This window comes from Capra hircus, chromosome 18 (assembly GCF_001704415.2).
Source record: "Capra hircus breed San Clemente chromosome 18, ASM170441v1, whole genome shotgun sequence".
Classification (NCBI taxonomy): domain Eukaryota; kingdom Metazoa; phylum Chordata; class Mammalia; order Artiodactyla; family Bovidae; genus Capra; species Capra hircus.
The window spans coordinates 57,226,164-57,244,305 of record NC_030825.1 but is presented as its reverse complement, the minus strand read 5'-3'; the positions used below and the strand labels follow the sequence as shown (position 1 = coordinate 57,244,305).

General features: G+C 59.1%; 2 protein-coding genes across 5 annotated transcripts; one reads left to right on the top strand and one right to left on the bottom strand.

The window, feature by feature from the left end:
- On the bottom strand, nt 228–9,590 carry TBC1D17 (TBC1 domain family member 17). Its single transcript, XM_018062814.1, has 17 exons — nt 9,424–9,590; nt 8,882–8,980; nt 8,600–8,674; nt 7,152–7,275; nt 6,187–6,394; nt 5,626–5,737; nt 5,374–5,532; nt 4,919–5,047; nt 4,725–4,828; nt 4,200–4,294; nt 3,693–3,809; nt 3,497–3,597; nt 3,315–3,414; nt 1,940–2,037; nt 1,655–1,771; nt 1,089–1,175; nt 228–997 (listed from the first exon to the last, which is right to left on the bottom strand). The coding sequence occupies exons 1-17, from the start codon at nt 9,442–9,444 to the stop codon at nt 785–787; spliced, it is 1,959 nt and encodes a 652-aa protein (XP_017918303.1). The 5' UTR covers nt 9,445–9,590; the 3' UTR covers nt 228–784.
- On the top strand, nt 9,696–18,142 carry AKT1S1 (AKT1 substrate 1). 4 transcript variants are annotated; one of them, XM_018062826.1, is made up of 5 exons: nt 9,696–9,910; nt 14,000–14,385; nt 15,433–15,510; nt 15,606–15,775; nt 17,126–18,142. In XM_018062826.1, the coding sequence occupies exons 2-5, from the start codon at nt 14,007–14,009 to the stop codon at nt 17,267–17,269; spliced, it is 771 nt and encodes a 256-aa protein (XP_017918315.1). In that variant the 5' UTR covers nt 9,696–9,910; nt 14,000–14,006; the 3' UTR covers nt 17,270–18,142. The 4 variants fall into 4 exon arrangements, with proteins under 4 accessions (XP_017918315.1, XP_017918311.1, XP_017918314.1 ...); XM_018062822.1 differs by lacking the exon at nt 9,696–9,910 and adding an exon at nt 10,493–10,560; XM_018062825.1 differs by lacking the exon at nt 9,696–9,910 and adding an exon at nt 10,576–11,088.

The window sequence follows — 18,142 nt, the reverse complement described above, 5'->3', positions numbered from 1 at the left end:
TCCCTAGTTCGCAGGGAGGAGAACCGGGAGCCTTCGCGGTAGAACGCCTGTCCGGGAGCCCTGGAATAGGGCCTCCTCCTTCCTGCGCCGTGGGGCTCCACTTGGGGTAGTAGGAGGTACAGGATGGACACCGCTTAGCGCCACTGGTAAATGGTGGTAATCATAGTGCCCACCACAGTTGTAAAGGACACCGATGGATCCTTATGCAAGTAGCAAAAAGCCCAGCCGACAGTGGGTGAAACACGAGTTTATTTTTCTCATAACAAGAAGCTGGTCGGCAGGGCCCGAGCGAGCAGCTCCACACGCCCTCCCATTGAGTTAGGTCCAGGATGTACCCCAGTTCATCTACTACGTGGCGGCTGCACACCAGTACCCCATCCTCGCTCCTCCAAAAGCCCAAAACTCAGGCAGGTAAGGGAGCCCTGCCTCCACAAGTCCCCACCACTCACCCACCCCCAAGGGGCTGCCTCTTACACCTCATTGGCCAGATAAGGGTCACAGCAGTCAGACATCGACTGCAGAGCAGTCTGGGGAGACCATGAGCTGCCACCACCTGCCTCCCGATCCAGGGCCAAGCCAGCGTGGTGGCCTTCCTACTCCACCCTCTCGAGGCCACCTGGACAGGAAAGTGTCAGTTTCAAGAAATCAGCTGAGAGGAGGCGGCACGGGTGGAGGGCCCCGCCCCTCTACTCCTGCATCCTCAGACTCGGCAGGGGCGGGGTCCTGAGGCAGGAGCTGGATCAAGTGTCTAGTCCCGTGGGGCTGCTGTGGTCACCCAGCACAGTTAAGAGTCGACGCCTTCCTCGTCGTCGTCCTCCTCAGGCAGGATCTCCAGGCTGCTGTCGGGCTGTGTGGATGTGGCCGTGTCCACCGGGGGCAGTGGAGCCGGTGGGGCCCGGGTGGGCGACAGTGGCAGCGGTGAGGCAGGGGGCGAGGGGCTTTGGGGCTCTGCCGGTGATGCCAAGCCTAGGACCTCCTGCACGTTGTGGGGTAGCTCCTGGAGGGTTGTGGGGTGGGGAGTAGGGAGCGTCAAGTCAGAGGTTTCCTGGAGGTTGGAGGGAGTGTATCAGGAGGAGTCAGGGACTCACCCGGCAGGCGGTCAGCTGCCGGTAGAGGGCCTCGGCCCGCGTCAGCACATCCTCCACGCTCAGCTTCATGGTCAGCTCGTTGATGTGCTGCAGGAGGGGGTGGGTGAGGCCCGCCTGCCGGCCGGCACTCAACCACCACCCCAGCGCCTGCTCTGTGCCTCTTGCTGGGGACACAGTGGAGGGAAGACACAAGGGGCAGGCCCCCTTAGGGTTCACAGTGGAGCCCGGGGATCAGGACAGGTCATGCTCTCAGGCTGCTTGCCAGGCACAGCATACAAGGAGGGGAAGGGCCCGCCCCACACTAGTGCACTGGGGGAGGGGTGGGTGGCCCAGCCCTGCAGGGGCCACATGCTCTGAGGGAGCCGGGGATAAGACAGGGTAGGAGACGCACAGAGGCGTCCCCCAGCCGCCGTGCCCACAGCTTAGCTGACCACACTTTCAACAACCCTATTCTGAGGACCCACTACCCAAAGGGACTGGCACAGGGGAGGTGCCCACCTCCACGGAGCTCACACCCTACTGATGTGCCTCCAGGGGAGGGGACTGGGAGGGAGCCAGGGTCTCACCTTGAGGATCTCATTGGAGCCGAAGCCAGAAAGCATGAGGGTGTCCCGCTCCATGTCCAGGATGGCGCAGGCCACCAGCAGGTGCAGGTTGGGGCCGGGCAGCCCTGTCCACAGCACCTGGCGGTGCCCGAGGCGGGGGCGGGGTGGGGGGGGGCGCTCACTGGCAAAGCCTCCACCCCAGGCCCCACCCGGGTCAGCCCCATGCCCTGCCCATCTCCCACCAACCTCCCCACCCGCCCACCAGTCTATCTGCCTCAGTTGTTCCCCTCAACCCAGCTGGCGCACCTCCCACAGCCGGAGGACATCCGGGAAGGGGAATTCCCTCTTGAACCAGATGAGCAGCCACCGGAAGCAGAAGCAGAGAGAACCAGAGTCCTGGGAGTCTGGAGCGGGGGACAGTGGCGGGAGGGGCAATGCTCTCTATCAACCCCAATCCCACTCTAATTCACAGGGCACCCGACGTTCGGACTGGACTCTAAGAAGTCACGCTGGTGGTAAGAACCCACGCCAGTCTCGCAAGTGGATGGAGAGCTCCTGGGGGTGGAGGGTGGGGTTGGGAAGAAGGTGGGGGGAGCTGCTCCAGTCAGCAGGAACCCTTCCCATCCTGCCTTCCAGGCTCCAGATGTGAGGAGCCACCCCTGGTCTCCACTCTCATGTGGGAGGGAGGCAGTAACAGCAGTCCATTCAAAGGAGGAATAACAATCTGGACAACATCCAAAGCTGACGGGGAGGGCTGTGAGCGGCCGGGCCCTGGTGTACACTGCTAGCAAAACGCAGACAGACAGACCATTCCAGGAAAGCAGTGATGGGGACGAACGTTTCAAAAGATGTAAAAATATGTGAGGATAGAAATCCTTTCTTGGAATTTAAAGGCATTATCCATAAATACAGATTTATCATGGTGAAAAACTACAAACAACCTAAATGTCCGGCAGGTCAGGCTAAACCTACTCTTGTACATCCTTAAACTGAACAGAACACCATGTAGTTGATAAAACTGATGGTTTAGAAAACTTCCAAATGATGCAGAGAGGCAGCTAACGGCCTAATGTCCCTGAAAGTGGTGTGTGCTTTCTAAGCCTTAGTTTTCTCTTCAGTGACGTAAGACCAGCTACGTCTCCCCTCCCAAGTGTGACCCTAAATTTCGGTGAAGAAATGTCCACCAATCAACTAGCCTATTTATCACCATCTGCGTTCAAAAGAACAGTTCTAGCAACAGCAACTTCAACTTCCTTTCCCTGAATTTCCTGCATTTTTTACAGTGAACAAGAAATGCAGACAAGTTTTAAAGCCAAAAATGCAGCAGTCCCACCCTCAGGAGCCCAAAGAACCAGTATCCAATCCCTGGCTCAGGGGTGAGTGCAGATAAGAGCTAGATGGAGCTGGGAGTCGTGAGGAACCAGGCCCAGGTCGTTAATCTGAAAAGTGTAACTGACAGGGCACGAAGGAGCCACCTCACTGGGCAGCGGGGACATGGCGGACAGGGAGGGTGCCCACATCTCCATTTATCGAGGTTTTGCTGCAAACTGCAGTCCTGCTTTTACCTATCACTTCTGGGTTCTGGATGGGTGGTTCTCGTTTGGACCACATCCACACGTCCACATGTTTGGATGTCATCTGTGGCCCCACCACCCCAGGCCCCACCAGCCAAGACACGTACCCAGGAAGTCACAGAGCGGCGGGTCCAGCACCCTGAGGAGCAGCAGGAGTTGCCCAAGCTGCCGCTTCATGGTTTCCTGACTCTCCTCAAAGTTCCCATGCTGTGGGCAGAGGGCCTTGTGAGGAGCCAAAGCCCCTGGGGCCTGTGAGGGGCCTGCCTCCCACCCCTGCCCTGAGGCTCACCACGAGCTCCATGAAGCCGCAGAAACACCAGAAGGCATCCACCTCATTCTGGGTGACGTAGAGGATCGGGGAGAGAAGGTCACTCATGCCCTGGATGTAGCCTGGGGGGACAAGGGGTCAGGGCCCAGCCCAGGCCTGCAGTGCCCCCCGGCCCCCTCAAGGCCAGCCCCCAGCCCCGCCCCGGACTGCAACGCACCGAGATCAAAGTGGTACATGCAATAGGTCAGGAGGATGTCGTTCAGCAGGCCCAGCCCTGGGTTCTCGGGGCCCTCATAGAATTTGTTGGTCCTATCGGTGCGGCTCACGTCCCGCTCTGCGGGGACAAGGGACAAAGTGAAGGTGTGAAAGGAGCGGGGTCCAGCCCCTGCCAGCCGCCAGCACGCCTAGGCAACTGTGGGCCCTCCAGAGACCATCTGGGCCGCTCCCACGGGAGGTGCTGCACTTCACACTCATGGACTGGCCACGCCCTCCCAGCCACACTCACCGAAACAGAAACAGGTGGGGACACGGCAGCCCAGGGAGATCACATCGCTTCCCAAGATCTCTCAGTGAATAGAGGGCAGATTTGAACCCAGAAAGCCTGGAGCGCCCCCTGCACCTCGCCTCACCATCCTGGCCACTCACCCCTGCTTGCCCCCAAACTGTTCTCACCCCTAGACAACCTCGTTTCTGGCCTGGCACCCCCATCCCCACCGCCACCCACCGATGAGGCTGCGGTATCCGTGTAGCAGTGAGTTCCTCCGCTCTTGCTCGGGGCTCACAGATTTCCACTGCAGCTTCATGCGGAAGTATTCGTCCCTGACAGGGGAGAGGGGAGCAGTAAGGACACCCCGCGGGGCTCAGCCCAGCTCACCGCTGCGCTTCCCCTCCACGGTGTGTCTCGGGAGACAGGACACCCTTGTGGGCTTTTGCTCAGTCTGTCAGCCCCAGTGGAGAGAGAGCCCCAGGGGCAGGGACCAGAACACCCAGCAGAGGCACAAGATAAGCCAGGAGAGATGGCCGCACGGCGGGGAGGAAGCCCGCTGCACATCGGTGATACGGCATGGCCCAGGGATGAAAACGGCATCAAACACGGGCCCACTGCCTCCATCCTCCTATGTGTGGGTTGATGTCCCTGATCCCTTTGGTCAAGGGATATGCGGTTGATCAAAAACCTCCAGTGGACTCGGGAGGCTGGGGCAGTTAGGGGCTGAGCCCAGCAGGGCAGGGGCCATGTGTCCTCACTCACGTTTTCTTGCGCACGTGGCCCTTGTGCTCCTCTGTCGAGCCCTCCCAGCTCAGGTACCCCAGGAGGAACTTCCAGGCCTCTCGCCGCAGGCTGGGGCTCAGACCCTGGGGACAGAGGTGGAGGGCAGCTCAGAGGGGCCTCCCCTTGGCTGCCCGCCGCCCTGCCCCGCCCTATCCCCTCACCGGGCTCCTCACCCCTGAGAAGATGCGGGCTTTCAGCTCTGGAACCCGCTGCAGGCGGCCCTCGGGGCCTACGTGGCCAGCCCACTCCTCCTCTGTGACAGGAGGCGCCCGCTCCACGGCCGGCCGCGGCCCCAGCTCCACCTGGGGGACGCGGGGCGAGGCAGGTGAGCCCAGGGCCTAGGCCGCCCAGAAATCCCCAGCCCTGCCCCTGGCCACCCTCCAAGGCATTTCAGAGCCTCTCTCAGCTGGTCGGACACACAGAACATGCAGGGCTGGAAGCACCTCCTACATGGCTCAGTGAGAAGCCCCCCCCATTAAACATAGGCCAGGTGCAGCGGCCACAAGCGCCTCCCGCACAGCCCGTCCATCAGCCTGGTGAGGGAGGCACCGTTAAGATCCGAGCCTGGGGAGACGCGGCCCGTGCCCATGGTGGCTGCGAGAGCAGCGGCGACTACGTGGATACTCACACAGGAGATGACCTCGAACCCGGGCTCAGGCTCATCGTCCGGGGGCGGGGGCAGGTCGGGGGAGGCCCCCTCCAGGTGCGGCTGCAGGGCTCCCCGGAAGAAATTGGTCACACGAGAGAAGCTGCTGAAGGTGGTGGAGTAGGGGTCCTGGAGGAAGCGCTGGGGATGGGGCGGAGGGGTGGTCACAGCCCAGCCGCCAGCACGGTCCACCCCGCGCTGCCCATGCCTGCCGGCCTGGCCCTGCAGACTCACAGACACCACGTTGGAGCTGTCCTGGTCGAAGAGCTGGAGGTGATGGAAGGAGCTAGAGAGCGCCGAGGAGTCGTGGGGGAACACGAGGTAGAGGCGGGAGTCCTGTGGGGAGCTACGGGGTGGGGGGGTGGCAGGGCATGTGGGCGACCCCAGGCAGCGTCCTAACAGCCCATGGGGAACCCCCATCCCAGGCCTGAGACCACGACTGCACCCCAGGGGCGGCCCGGGGCCCAGGGCTGGCCAACGAGGCTCTCTCACCGCCCAGCTAGGGTGACCGGGGCACAGGCCACGGAGGGACAGCCCCAGGAAGTGCTGGGGTGTGGGCTAGAGGCGCTTTCTGCCCCCGGTCCCCGCAGAAGGTAATACGAACTCTGAGGGAAAGGAGACCAACTCTTTCCATGACCTGGGGCCCAGGTCCTGCCCAATGCCAAACTACCCTTTATCTCAGGGTTATACGTGCCACGCCCCCCTCGATTCTCTTTTTCTGCCCTGAAAATCAGCCTGGGTGTTATCTCCTTCCCAGCTCCGAGGGGTCAGGCTGCGGCCCGGGACCAGGCTCACCTGGCCAGGAGAAGGTAGCGACTGAGGACGCGGAGCAAGGCGCGGGTGCCCCCGCGGTGGAAGTGCAGGGCAGGCAGGGAGCCGCCGGCCTGCGTGACCAGCACCAGGTAGGCCCAGCTGAGGCCCGGCTTGGAACGGCGGATAGATCTGAGCTCCCCCAGACTCACCGAGAAGGCCCAGGAGCCCCGGGGGGAGCTGGGCTCTGCACCTGGAGGGGACAGGGAGCGGGAGGGGCTCAGACATCTCCTGAGAGGCCTCCCTGCCTGGCCCCCAACCCCATCAGCCCAGGCCCTCCAGGAAAGGACTGAGGAAAACAAGGGGAGCCTGGGGGAGACATGTGCCTGCTCCAAAATCTCTCCGGGCTCCCCTCAACTCCTCAGGTCTGTCCCCTGCGCCCCATCTGTCTCACCTCCCACCCTCTCTTCTCTCCAGACACTACACTCAAGCCACAGCAAAAGGCTGTAGTTTCCCAGCGCCCCAAACCTCTGGCCTTGCCCCAGCTGCCCTGTCTGCTAGGAGAGAAACCACTCACGCATCCCCCAGAGCCGGGCTCTGGCAACATCTCTTCCTGGAAGGATTCTCCATCCCCCAAGAGTTAGATACCTCCTCTGGTGCCCCCAGCCCCCTGTGTGACTCCAGGATGGCCTAAATTACCCTGTCACCCTGCGACTATTGCCCCACAGCCTGGAAGACTCCAGGGGCAGGACTTAAATGGGAGTGCCCACAGTCAATCAGGGAGCCCGGGGTAGGAGTGGACCAGGCTGCATACCCTGGAGACGCTGGCCATGCTGGACATGGGCTGGCGACCACCCTGCACCCCCACCCACTCTCCAGGAACTGGAGGCCAGTGTGGGTGGCCATCTTGACTGTGGGCAGCAAAGCCTGTGGAGCCATGACCACTGAGGGCAAGTCATGTGTCTCCACCTGCCCACCTACCCCCAAGCCCGGGCACCAGGTTAGTCTACCTCTCGTGGGCTCTGACTGGCGGGGCCGTGGCCGCACGGTGCTGATGACAGCCCAGTCGGGTTCATAGCCGGGGTCAAAGGTCGGTTCCTCCTCAGAGGTGCAGGAGTCACCCCCACTGGTGTCCTTGGGGGAAGACAGGAAAAGAGACTGAGGGACTGTGGATTCAGAGATTCCAGATCTGAGCCTTGAGGCCACCCTGGAAGGTAGCCCCACTGAACAAAAAGAAATGGAGGCAGAAAGAGGGCACCACACTTGCCCTCAGGGTCACCCAGCTCAGGAAACTCCTGATAAAAAGGCACCAGCAGTAGTGAATCTCCTATTCAGGCAAGCCTCTGGATGCCATGAAGGGAAGGCCAAGGAACGGCACAGGCAGCTGCCCACAAGCTGCCAAACTGGCCCCTGGTTAGTTTCTGCTCTCTGTTTTGTAACCTCAAGAATTTTATACTTTTGCCAACATTTACACAAAACAGTGATAATTAGTAGCGCTCCGTGTCAAACGTTTGCAGCTGTCCATCTCGCGGGCACACATCAGGATGGATTATAGCTCACTGAACTCTACTGGCTGAGTGGAGACAGGCACCTAGTTCTGGCCAAAGGGCTGGATATATCACTTCCAAGACAGACCACTGAACTGTCAGGGCAAGTCTTCTAGAGATCTTCTACCACTAGAAATGGAGACCTTTAGGATGGTGGTTGCTCTAGCAGCATGCCTCCTTGAGTAATCACGATGAGTAGAGCTCTTCTGCCCACCTGAGATACACATGTAAAGTGAACAAAAACAGTTAACAAGGCTGGAGCTCCAGCAGCCCTTTTGGACCACAACGATATGTTGAGGACAGATGCCATATGCTGAGGATTACAAAGCAAAGCTGGAAGGAAGCTGAGTCACTGATACCACATGAATCTATACTCCTGCCTTCTGGGCTTGGTAGAAAAAGAGAAATGAGCTGCTGTCTTGCTTAGGCCATTGGCATTTCTGTTTCATTTATGAACACCCAAATGCAACTCCTAACCAATACGGAAGGCTTCTGGGAAATCTCTTGCTTTTCCTGATGAGAAGGACACGTGTGACTGGTACTCTGCTGGCCCCCTTTTCCCATGCTCTTTCAAGTCCATATGGGCTGAGAGCCCCTGGAACCTGAATCCACAGACTGAGCTGTCCTCTTGCACCCTGGCAGGGCTGTCCCAACAAGCAAAGAGGGTGAGGTGGCAGGCGCTGTCTCCACGGCCACAAGTCGCATGGTGTCTGCTTTCTTTCCGTGAATGGGCCTCTTCAGCCTCATTTCACAGAGAAGAGGAAACCCGGGGGCAGAGAGAACTTCAGTCCCAACCAGGCTCATACATGCCCCAGTGGTAGGTCTGGAATTCTACTCAAGTCTTTCAAATGCTTTCGACTGCTCCGACCTAGAAAAAAGCAAGCGGAGAAGGGGAAGCCAGAGAAGCCTACCTTCTTGGAGAAGAAGACTTGGGAGGAATCTCCAGCCTCCTCTATAGGAGCCCAGTGCAGGAGAACATCACTGTCCTGTGGGAAGGAAAGAGGGGTTGGAGAGGCTACCCTCCAAACTCCCCAAAGCCTATTTCCAAACTTCTTCCCAGTTCTGAACTCTCAGCCTTAGAAAGCCACCTCTCCTTCCTAAGATTCCACCGCTGACCTCCACACTGTACTCCTACAGGTGCCGCCCTCCATCCCGCTCTGGGCCTGCTCAAGCCCTGCTCTCTCCTGGCCCACCTTCTCCACAACACGGATGACGCCGGCGATGAGGGAGTCCGGGTCTTGGTGCTTCTTGGCACTGGTGTGCAGGTACACGCCTCCTTTCTCAAACACAACCTGCGAACAGGTACCATTAAGAGGCGGGCCCAAGGGGGCGGGGCCCCAAAGAGAGCCAATGGGAACAGACTCAGGGGAGGAGCTATTCACCAGGAGGCGGGACCCCGAGGTACCTTTACCTAGGGGATGGGGGTCGGGGAGGTGAAGCCTGAATACCGACCAGACTTCTCTGGGACCCTGGAAGACTGGGAAGGACAAAAGTGCATTCCAAAGAGGGCGGGGCCCAGAAGAGCGCCTCAGCAGCCCAAGGGGCGGAGCTAAACGATATGAGTCTCCCTGGGAAGTGGAAGGAAGGGGTGACAGCGCGTTTATTAAGGGAATGGTGTGCTTGTTAAGGATGTGCCGGGCTCCCAGAATCCCTGCAAGGCCCGAGAAAGAAGCAGGTCGCCGGAGGGGGAAGTTTCTCATCGACAGAAGAGAAAGAATGCGTCTCTGCAACTTACCCTGTAACCGGCTCCCTCCATAGCCGCGGCCGAGGCCCCACTGCCCCGGCCCCCTCCTTTTCCGGGTCAGCGTGCTGTCACATCCGGATTGGACACTCCCTGCAGGCCCAGACAGTGGTAGCGTCCCTATCTGTTCTAGAGCAGGAGTGGGTGTAACCATTTTCCAGAATGGGGTGGTTGAGTTTGAAACACGAGGTTTTGAGTCACATGCTAGAGGCGGAGCGGCCAGTGCGCAGGCGCAGTACTGCATTCCTAACCACGAAGTAAACAAGGGGGCGGGTCCAGGAACTCCACCCCCTCGATCAACCTGGCTCCGAGAGGCCTAGTCCTTTCTCCATATTGCATGCTGGCATCGAAGCCAAAAGAATGCCATTTTTCTCGAGGGCACGGCCAAGGCCGGCGAGCTGAGGCCATGTTAATGCGGGGCAGTCCCATCTCTCTGCGGGGCGCGAAAGCAGGGTCCTGGAAGAAACGGATAAAAGAAAAGGTGAGAGAAGCTGTGCATCACAAGAGGCCCTGAAGGACTCGTGTTAAAGGGATGAAACCATCAGTTTCCCCGGAAACGGAGGGATCCCTGAAGAATTCCTAAGTCACCGTGGAAATCGGCCTGAGCCGCCATATTGAAACTGGGCAAACTGAAGCAAGACAGGCTGCCATGTTGGCTCTCTGCCAGTCTTGGTGCTGAAGGGGGATGGGCTGGAGAGCCTTTGTACGTTATGGACAAAGGATGGCTGGCTGGTTGCCATGTCATTAATGGACATTGCTTTCCACTAGTTCTGTGGAAGAGGTTATTAGTGTATGAGGGACGTCAGCTCGCTTGAGTTAGTATACTGTAGTCCTGAGTGTGCATGTAGCATTTTCCCGATATTTTGGGGGGACAAATCGAAATGTGGGTTTGTGTCTGAGAAAGTTGAATTCTTTCTTTCACCATCTTTCTTATGGACACTCTGCCGTCGCCAATGCCCCACTGGGATACGGGGAAGCACCCGTGCCGCCATGTTGGTCTCCGGCGTCTGGTGTTAGGGAGGTGGAGTGTGCAAGGTGGAGGCGGGCCAAATAGGCGGAAGTGACGTAAGGTACCGCCATGTCTTTTGAGGGCGGCGACGGTGCCGGGCCGGCCATGCTGGCTACGGGCACGTGAGTGGAGGCGGCGTTGTGAACCGCGGTGTGGGGAGGATTTGGCCGTCCGGAGGAGAGGGGCGCTGGGTGGGCGAGCCGCTCGTGGGAAGGGTATAGCCTGCGTTAATCAGAGGGCAGAGATCGCCCAGTGACCTCACGCTGAGCGCTGGAAAGGTGTCGGCCGTGGGAACCGTTGTGTCTGACCCTAGGCAAAGCTTGGACAGCCTTATCCTCCGGTCTCCAGACCCACTAGGATTCTTGACTTAGACGTGGACCATGTCCACAGGGTCGGGGGGTTACTCGGTGAGGCCGCGGGGCGCCCCTCACCCGTCCAAAGGCGGGACTTCCGGTCCTGGCCCCTACCTGGGCGGGATTTCCTGTGTGCTTCCTAGCGAAGTGGGTCTTTACCTGAGCCCCCGGACCAAGTAGCGAGTTCTGTGAGCGGTAGAGAAAGACCCCGGACATTCACCTGCCCCAGGCCACAGGGTGCATCCCCGAGTTCCTCCCACCTTGGGCCGGGGAAGGGGTTTACTTCCAGTTTGACAGGTGATGGGGGGGGACTTCGCTGGCATGCTAGCATCCTTCATTCCTTGGGAGACTTTTCCTCTTTCCTCATCTCTTCCTGGAGTCGCTTTCCTCACCTCACCCCCCACCTCATCCTAAAAAGCCAGTCGCCTTACCTGTCCGTTCCCCCTATGGGGGACAGGTCCTACCTCCCTCTTTCCGTAATCTTCAGTTCAGTCGCTCAGTCGTGTCCGACTCTTCCCTAATCTTAAATACCTGTATTTGGAGGGAGAGGGGGTCTTCCATCTATCAGCTCCGTGGAAGATAACAGGACTTCCTCTGGAACCTGGAGGGGTGGGAGACTCTCCTGGGGTGGGGGGCGGTACTTGGCTTGGTTACTGTCCTTTTAGGTAACCAATGCCAGAGACACCCCCCGCCCCAAGATCCCCAAGCCTTGGCAGAAGGGTCTGCGTAAGTCGGTCTCCTCCTCTTTGAGGTATGTGTGGGGCTCTCGTGACCCGCTCACTCCCACTTGACTCTTTCCAGGTCTTCCCAGGTTCTCGGAGTTTGATCTGCTCTCAGATCTCCTCTAGGAGAGGAGCCATACCTTGGTGTCCCAAGGAAGAGCCCCCTGGCCTGGCATTACCAGGCTGTGCAACCTTGGGCCACTCACTTTCCTGCCCTGAGCCTCAGTTTTCTCCATCAAGTGGGACCCAAGGAGTGGCTGTGAGACCCTGGATACCTCCCAGTTCGGTTGGGCTTTGGAGCCTGTCCAGCAGACCACAGTTTCTCTTCTCTTCTGCCCTTTCTAGCTGTGCGCCTTTGGCCAGTGCCTTAAGCTCCTGAGCCTCACTTTTCCCTTCTGGACTACGAAGTCATAAATCTTTCCTCATAAGATTGGCAGGGTGGCATTTAGGATTAAGAACAGGTTCTGGATCCAGGATGACCGATCCAGGTCCCAGCCCTCCATCTCGGTCAAGACATTGACCCCAGTCAAGACATTGAGTCTCCCCCGGCCTCAGTTTGCAACTGTAAAGTGGGATGATCGTAGCTCCACCCTCACAGGGGTGGTGAGAGGGTGGCATGAGGCTGGATGACAGGCTCAGGTCCTGCCTGGCCCGTGGGAGGTGCGGCATAAACTTGCTCCCAGGTCTGTGCGGACTGGCAGTGGTTGTGCTCTCACTGCCTGTGGCTTCCGGCAAGGGCTTTGGACTCCGTGAGCTTTGACTGTCACGTTTGTGAGGTAACAGCTCCCACCTTTGTAGGTCAGGTAGGAGGGATCATGACCGATGCAGAGTCCCTGCACGGAGCAAGTGCTCAGCAAACTGGTCTCTCTGATCATGAGTCACAAAGAGGATTCGAATTGAAATCTAACTTCTACGACCCTGGAAGGCTAGATCACAGTCCTGCTTGAATCCCTCCAGTGAGGAGGAGCCTGCTGCCTCTTTGGGAAGACTCCTCAGCTGCCTAGCAGCCCTAGCTCAACCACTGGTTTACAGGGAGAGAACAGTGAGGCACAGAGAAGGCCGCTCAGTGGTCCGAGGTCACACAGCAGTCAGGGCAGGAAGTCAGGCTTCTGGTCCCTTGTTCTCCGCTTGTAAGAAGATGCATCCAAGCAGGTCATCTGCTTAGAGCGAACTTGTCCTGGGGACACAGATCCCTGACCTCGGGTGGCTTATAGTCTGATGGAGGAGGCAGCCAGAGGTACAGCTGTCACAAGCTTGTGTGACAAGAGCTGTAATGGAGGTAGCTGAGGGCACTGTGGGTCAAGGGGAGGCATCTGATCCATCTTGAGGGATCAGGGGAGACTATCAGAGGACCTGCTGGAAGTGCAAGGACGTTGTGGGCAAAGCCCAGGTACAGAAAGCAGCCGGCATCCCATTTTCTGCTCAACCCCAGCTTTCTGAGACCTGCCATGTGCCAGGCAAGGCTGGTGTCTCAGAGGTGAATCCAACAGGCCTGCCCTCGAGGGCCTCCCGCACTGGTTGGGGAAGTGGATGTGGATCCATCCGAGCAGTGCTCCCAAAGGGATCTGGGCTAGAATGGGGATCGTTCAGACACTGCAGGAGCCTGTGGATGGGGAGGGGCCGCCCCGAGCTAGGGGCGGGTGCAGGAGTGACAAGTACACAGAGAACAAGTGCTCTAGGCTTGGGGTGGGGTCGTTTACCTGGACTTAATGCCTGGGGCCTCAGGAGTCTGGAAGTATGTGAGGCCGGGGCAGGCCTTCCGGTACTGGGCTGAGGGACTGTGACCTTGTCCAGGGGGTGCTGGAGCAGGGTCAGCTCCGGGGCTAGAAGGACCCGCCCCCCACCCCCACCCCTCAGCCCGGGGCCTGGGTGCCTACTGGACTGGAGGCTGGGGCCATGGTGCAGGGCAGCACAGTCCATCAGAAATATGATCTCAGCCATGTGTCTAACTTCACGTTTTCTATGAGCCACATTAAAAAAGTAGAAAACAGATGAGATTCACTTTTACCCTCTTATTTTACTTAGCCAGCATAAATAAACGTCATCATTTCAACATTTAATAACTTCAGATTGCTCATGAGAGATTTTACATGCTACCTTTTTGTGCTAAGTAAGCCTTGACAGTCCGGTGTGGATTTCACCTTCTTGGCACGTCTCATTTTGGATCAGTTACATCTCAAGTACTCCTCAGTCACGTGTGGCTGATGGCTCCTATGCTGGACAGGGCAGGGCTAAGAGGACAGTCGGGGGCTGAGGGGACAGGGTGAGGATGGGCCGGGGGCCCAGGACAGGGCCCGGAGGTCTGGATGGAGAGGAGTCCTGCAGAAACGGAGGGCAGGGGTCAGCTTGCAGGGGGAGATGAGCTCAGCTGGGATCAGGTGGTGAGCGGGGCTGGGCGTGGAGTCCAGGGCCTGGTGGACACGTGGGGCTGGGTGGACAGTGAAGTCTGCTGGGCCTTAGCCTCCTTTGTCCTGCTCTGCCCCTAGGGCGCGAATGGCGTCGGGGCGGCCCGAGGAGCTGTGGGAGGCCGTGGTGGGGGCCGCGGAGCGCTTCCGGGCCCGGACGGGCACGGAGCTGGTGCTGCTGACAGCTGCGCCACCCCCGCCACCCCGCCCAGGCCCCTGCGCCTACGCAGCCCACGGCCGAGGGGCCCTGGCCGAGGCTGCCCGCCGCTGCCTCCACGACATCGCCCTGGCCCACCGGGCGGCCGCCGCAGCCCGCCCCCCCGTACCCCCAGCAGCACCGCAGCCGCCCAGCCCCGCGCGAAGCCCACCCCGGCCTGGCCTTGCCAGGGAGGAAGACGAGGAGGACGAGGACGAACCCACAGAGACGGAGACGTCTGGGGAGCGACTGGGCGTCAGCGATAATGGAGGTGAGGCAGCAGGGGCCGGGGTGGCTCTTGGTCAGTCTGCCTCCTCAGTGGGCTTTCCCGGAGGGGTGCAGCTTGCTTGTCCTGTGGGGTGGCCTGTGACTCACTCTGATCTTGAGCGAGTCATTTCTCCTCCCTGAGCCTGGGTTTTTCATCATTTCCTGGGACCAGCTCTGCTGGGGGGTGCTGGGTACAGAGAAAGCCAACTCAGGGCCTTTTCTGTAGGTACTGCAGGTCTGGCCAAGGAATTAAGAGTCCTGGCATGAAGCAGTGCCCTGTGGAGGGCGTGGGGCGGGCGGGGAGGGAACCTTCTGAGCTGGGAGTGTGAGTAGGACAGGACTTGTTTGCAAACTTGGGGTTTCTAATGCCAGTGAGAGCAGAGACAGGAGTTAAAGAGGGTCAGGGGTACAAGCAACAACAGAGGGTGCAGCTGGCTACAGTGGGGGAAACAAGAGCTTGGATGCTTTCCAGAGACTGGACTGTAACATTAGGGTTTTGAAGAGTGAGTAGGAGTTCTCCAGTGGCGGGTGGGTGGAGGGCTTAATTAAGTAGTTACTCACTTGTTACTGTTACTACCAACAGCTGACTTTCTCACTGTTGCTGGACAAACCCATGGGGTTAAGGGCTCAGGCTGTGAAGCCAGGTGACGTAGGTTCAGATCTTTATTAGAGGTGAGACTAAGGGCAAGTAAGTTCATCTCTGCACCATCGGTCCTGGTTGTCAAACAGGGATCACAATCATCTCGTCTTCCTCTCAGCCTATATTTTGAGTCAGTTCATCCCAAGTGAATCTTACAGATTTTGTGTTCATCCAACCAGTTGTTTTCACCCAGGGAGATACCAGATAGACAGAAACAAGATTTATTTCTGCCGAAGGCCAGCCAGATAACCAGGGGAAAGGTGTGCGAGGCCCGAGGCTTATTCCCGAAGCCCCAAGGCTTGCGAGGGCCTGGCCAGTGCAAGGGACGGAGAGGTAGTGGCAGTGGCCGCAGTCCAGAGCGCTCAGAGCGCAGCAGGCACCAAGTGGCCAGGCCTCTGACGCCACCCACAGGACTCTTCGTGATGGACGAGGACACCACGCTGCAGGACCTACCCCCCTTCTGTGAATCAGACCCCGAGAGCACAGACGGTGAGTGTTGCAGGCTGTCCCTGTCACCGGAGTCGGGGGTGAGGGCAACTGGGATCAAGGCGAGGACAGAGCCTGGAGTCCACACTCTCTCCCAGATGGCAGCCTGAGCGAGGAGACTCCCGCTGGCCCCCCAGCTTACTCGGTGCCCCCGGCCTCAGCCCTGCCCACACAGCAGTACGCCAAGTCCCTGCCTGTGTCCGTGCCCGTCTGGGCCTTCAAGGAGAAGAGGACAGAAGCTCGGTCGTCTGATGAGGAGAACGGGCCGGTGAGGGGCAAGTGGGGGAGGCAGGGAGGAGGGTGTGGGGAAGGGCTCAGAGGCGTCTCCTCCAGGAAGCCCTCAGACATGGATGCCACATTTCCCAGGTTTGATCTGCCCCTCCTTCTCGTAAGGCTGGTTCTCGGGCAGAACCCTGCAGCTTTTAACTACACTGTAGCCTTGTAGAGAGGGAGTGGCCTCTCCTTCCCAAAACAGCTCTGTTAATAGAATACCTGATCTGGGCAGGGCGCGGGTGTTTTGGTGTCCCCTCCAGATGGGGAAACTGTGGCTCAGTGGGGTCAGATTGCTTTCCGCCCCTACCCCTCATATTTCTGGCCCCTCCTGGAGTCTGTGCCATCTCCTTTGTCCTCCATTCCTCCCACACCATCCTACACAGATTCCTGGGCTGGCCTGGGTGGGTCCTCATCGCCCACCACTAAAGCTCTGAAGCAGAAGGGAAGCCGAGGCACTGAGGGTGCACATGACTTCCTAAGACTCAGCTGGGATTGGAACCCCGCTTCCATTTGGAAGACAGCTCTGGAGGGAGGAGGCCTTGGGTCCTGTGGTTCCCCCTCCCTATGCCACTCAGCGGCCCCCTTTACAGACTGGCAGGGTTCACTGGCTGCTGCCATCCTTGTTTGTTGGTGGAAACAGAATTAACTGAATCTCTGAGGCCTGAGTGCCGGGTCCTGGGCTGGCCTCCGAGAGGGCCTGAGTCCGGCTTCTGTCTGTGGCCTCTCTCACTCTGCTGGGCGTCAGGCCCAGCCGAGGGTGACAGGGCCCGAAGGAAGGTGACACTGGGTGCTAGGGCTGCAGGTAGAATGAAGACCCCTCCCTGGTGGAGACTGGCAGGGAGAGGGCTCCTTCTCTCAGCCCTGGCGACTCGGTCGTTCAGCTTTCTTTAGCAATCACTGTGGTGATTGGCCCACACCCTGCTATCTGCCCCATTTTTCAGAGGGGAAACAGAAACCTAGGGAGATAAAATCCCTGCTGACAGCTAGTGGCTGGCAGAAGCCTGATTCGAACATGACTGAGTCCCAAACCTGGTCCTCAGACATGAGACTCTGGGTACACACAGCCTTGATGGTCAGCACCCAGGCAGCACTTCCACTTTGGAAGGACGGCATGAGACAGGCTGCTGTGCGTGCACAAAGGACCAGGCTGAGAATGCGGGGAGGAGAGGGGCAGGAAGGCTTCCTGGAGGAGGTGGTGCCTTAAGTTGGGTAGCAGAGCCCTAAACGGAGCAGAACAGGATGAAGGGCCTGCCAGGTCGTAGGCGTCGCAGGGGCAAAGTGCTAGGAGAGGACCTGGAACCCTGGGGTGCAGGTTCTGACCCCGTCCGTGTCGCCATTCCCACAGCCCTCCTCGCCGGACCTGGACCGTATCGCGGCGAGCATGCGCGCACTGGTGCTGCGGGAGGCCGAGGACACTCAGGTCTTCGGGGACCTGCCGCGGCCACGGCTCAACACCAGCGACTTCCAGAAGCTGAAGCGGAAATACTGAGGCCCAGGGAGCTACCCGGCCCGGCGTCCGTCCCACTCCTACACTACACCCCTGCCCCGCCCCCGGGGCCCGCCAATCCGAGTCAGATCCGGGACCGGCCTCCCACCCCCCGGGCCACCAGGATTGACCAGTCCCTGCAGATTCACGCCACCCTTCCAGCCCACGACGACAACTGCGCCGCCGAGCGGGGCCTATCCAGTTTCCGAATTGGGTCTGTCTGCTTGCTGCCCAGCGACAGTTTTTCTAGTAAGGAATTGGCTCTCTCCGCGACCGGGGCGTGGCTAATTCGCAAAGCGTTGGCTCCATTCCCGAAAGAGTCAAGCTCCAGGATTGGGTAATCGTCCTCCCCTTCAGCATAGCGAATGGACAGCTCCTTCACTTGATTGACTTGAACACTGTAAAGGGCTTGACCAATCTCCCTAGAGACTCAACAACCCTTCTTGAGTTCCCCCATTTGATTGGCTCTAGCCTCCTGGGGGCGTAGCCAACTCCTCCTGTGCCCAGGATTGGTCTGTGGTGGTAAATTTATGTTCTTTACACTACTGGGGCCGGGGTTGATTTTCGCCGAAGTCCCGACAATTGTCCCTCTGGCCCCTTCAGGGATGGCCTGATCCGGTTCTTGCGTCTGACACCCTCTCATTGGTTACATCCCACAACTGCCTGCCAATCAAACCCGTCCTTGCATCCAGGACGTTACCAGCTCCCGCCCCTCTCCCCCACCCCCACAGGTGCCTTAAAGGGCCCTCGTCCACCCAAAGTGGGGGGCAGGGGGCCTCACTCTCCGGCCCTGGCGTAGGGGAGAGAGTCGGGGGTGGGGATCGGGAGTTGGGAGGGGCGCTCTGAGATTAAAGAGTTTTACCTCTGACAAATGAA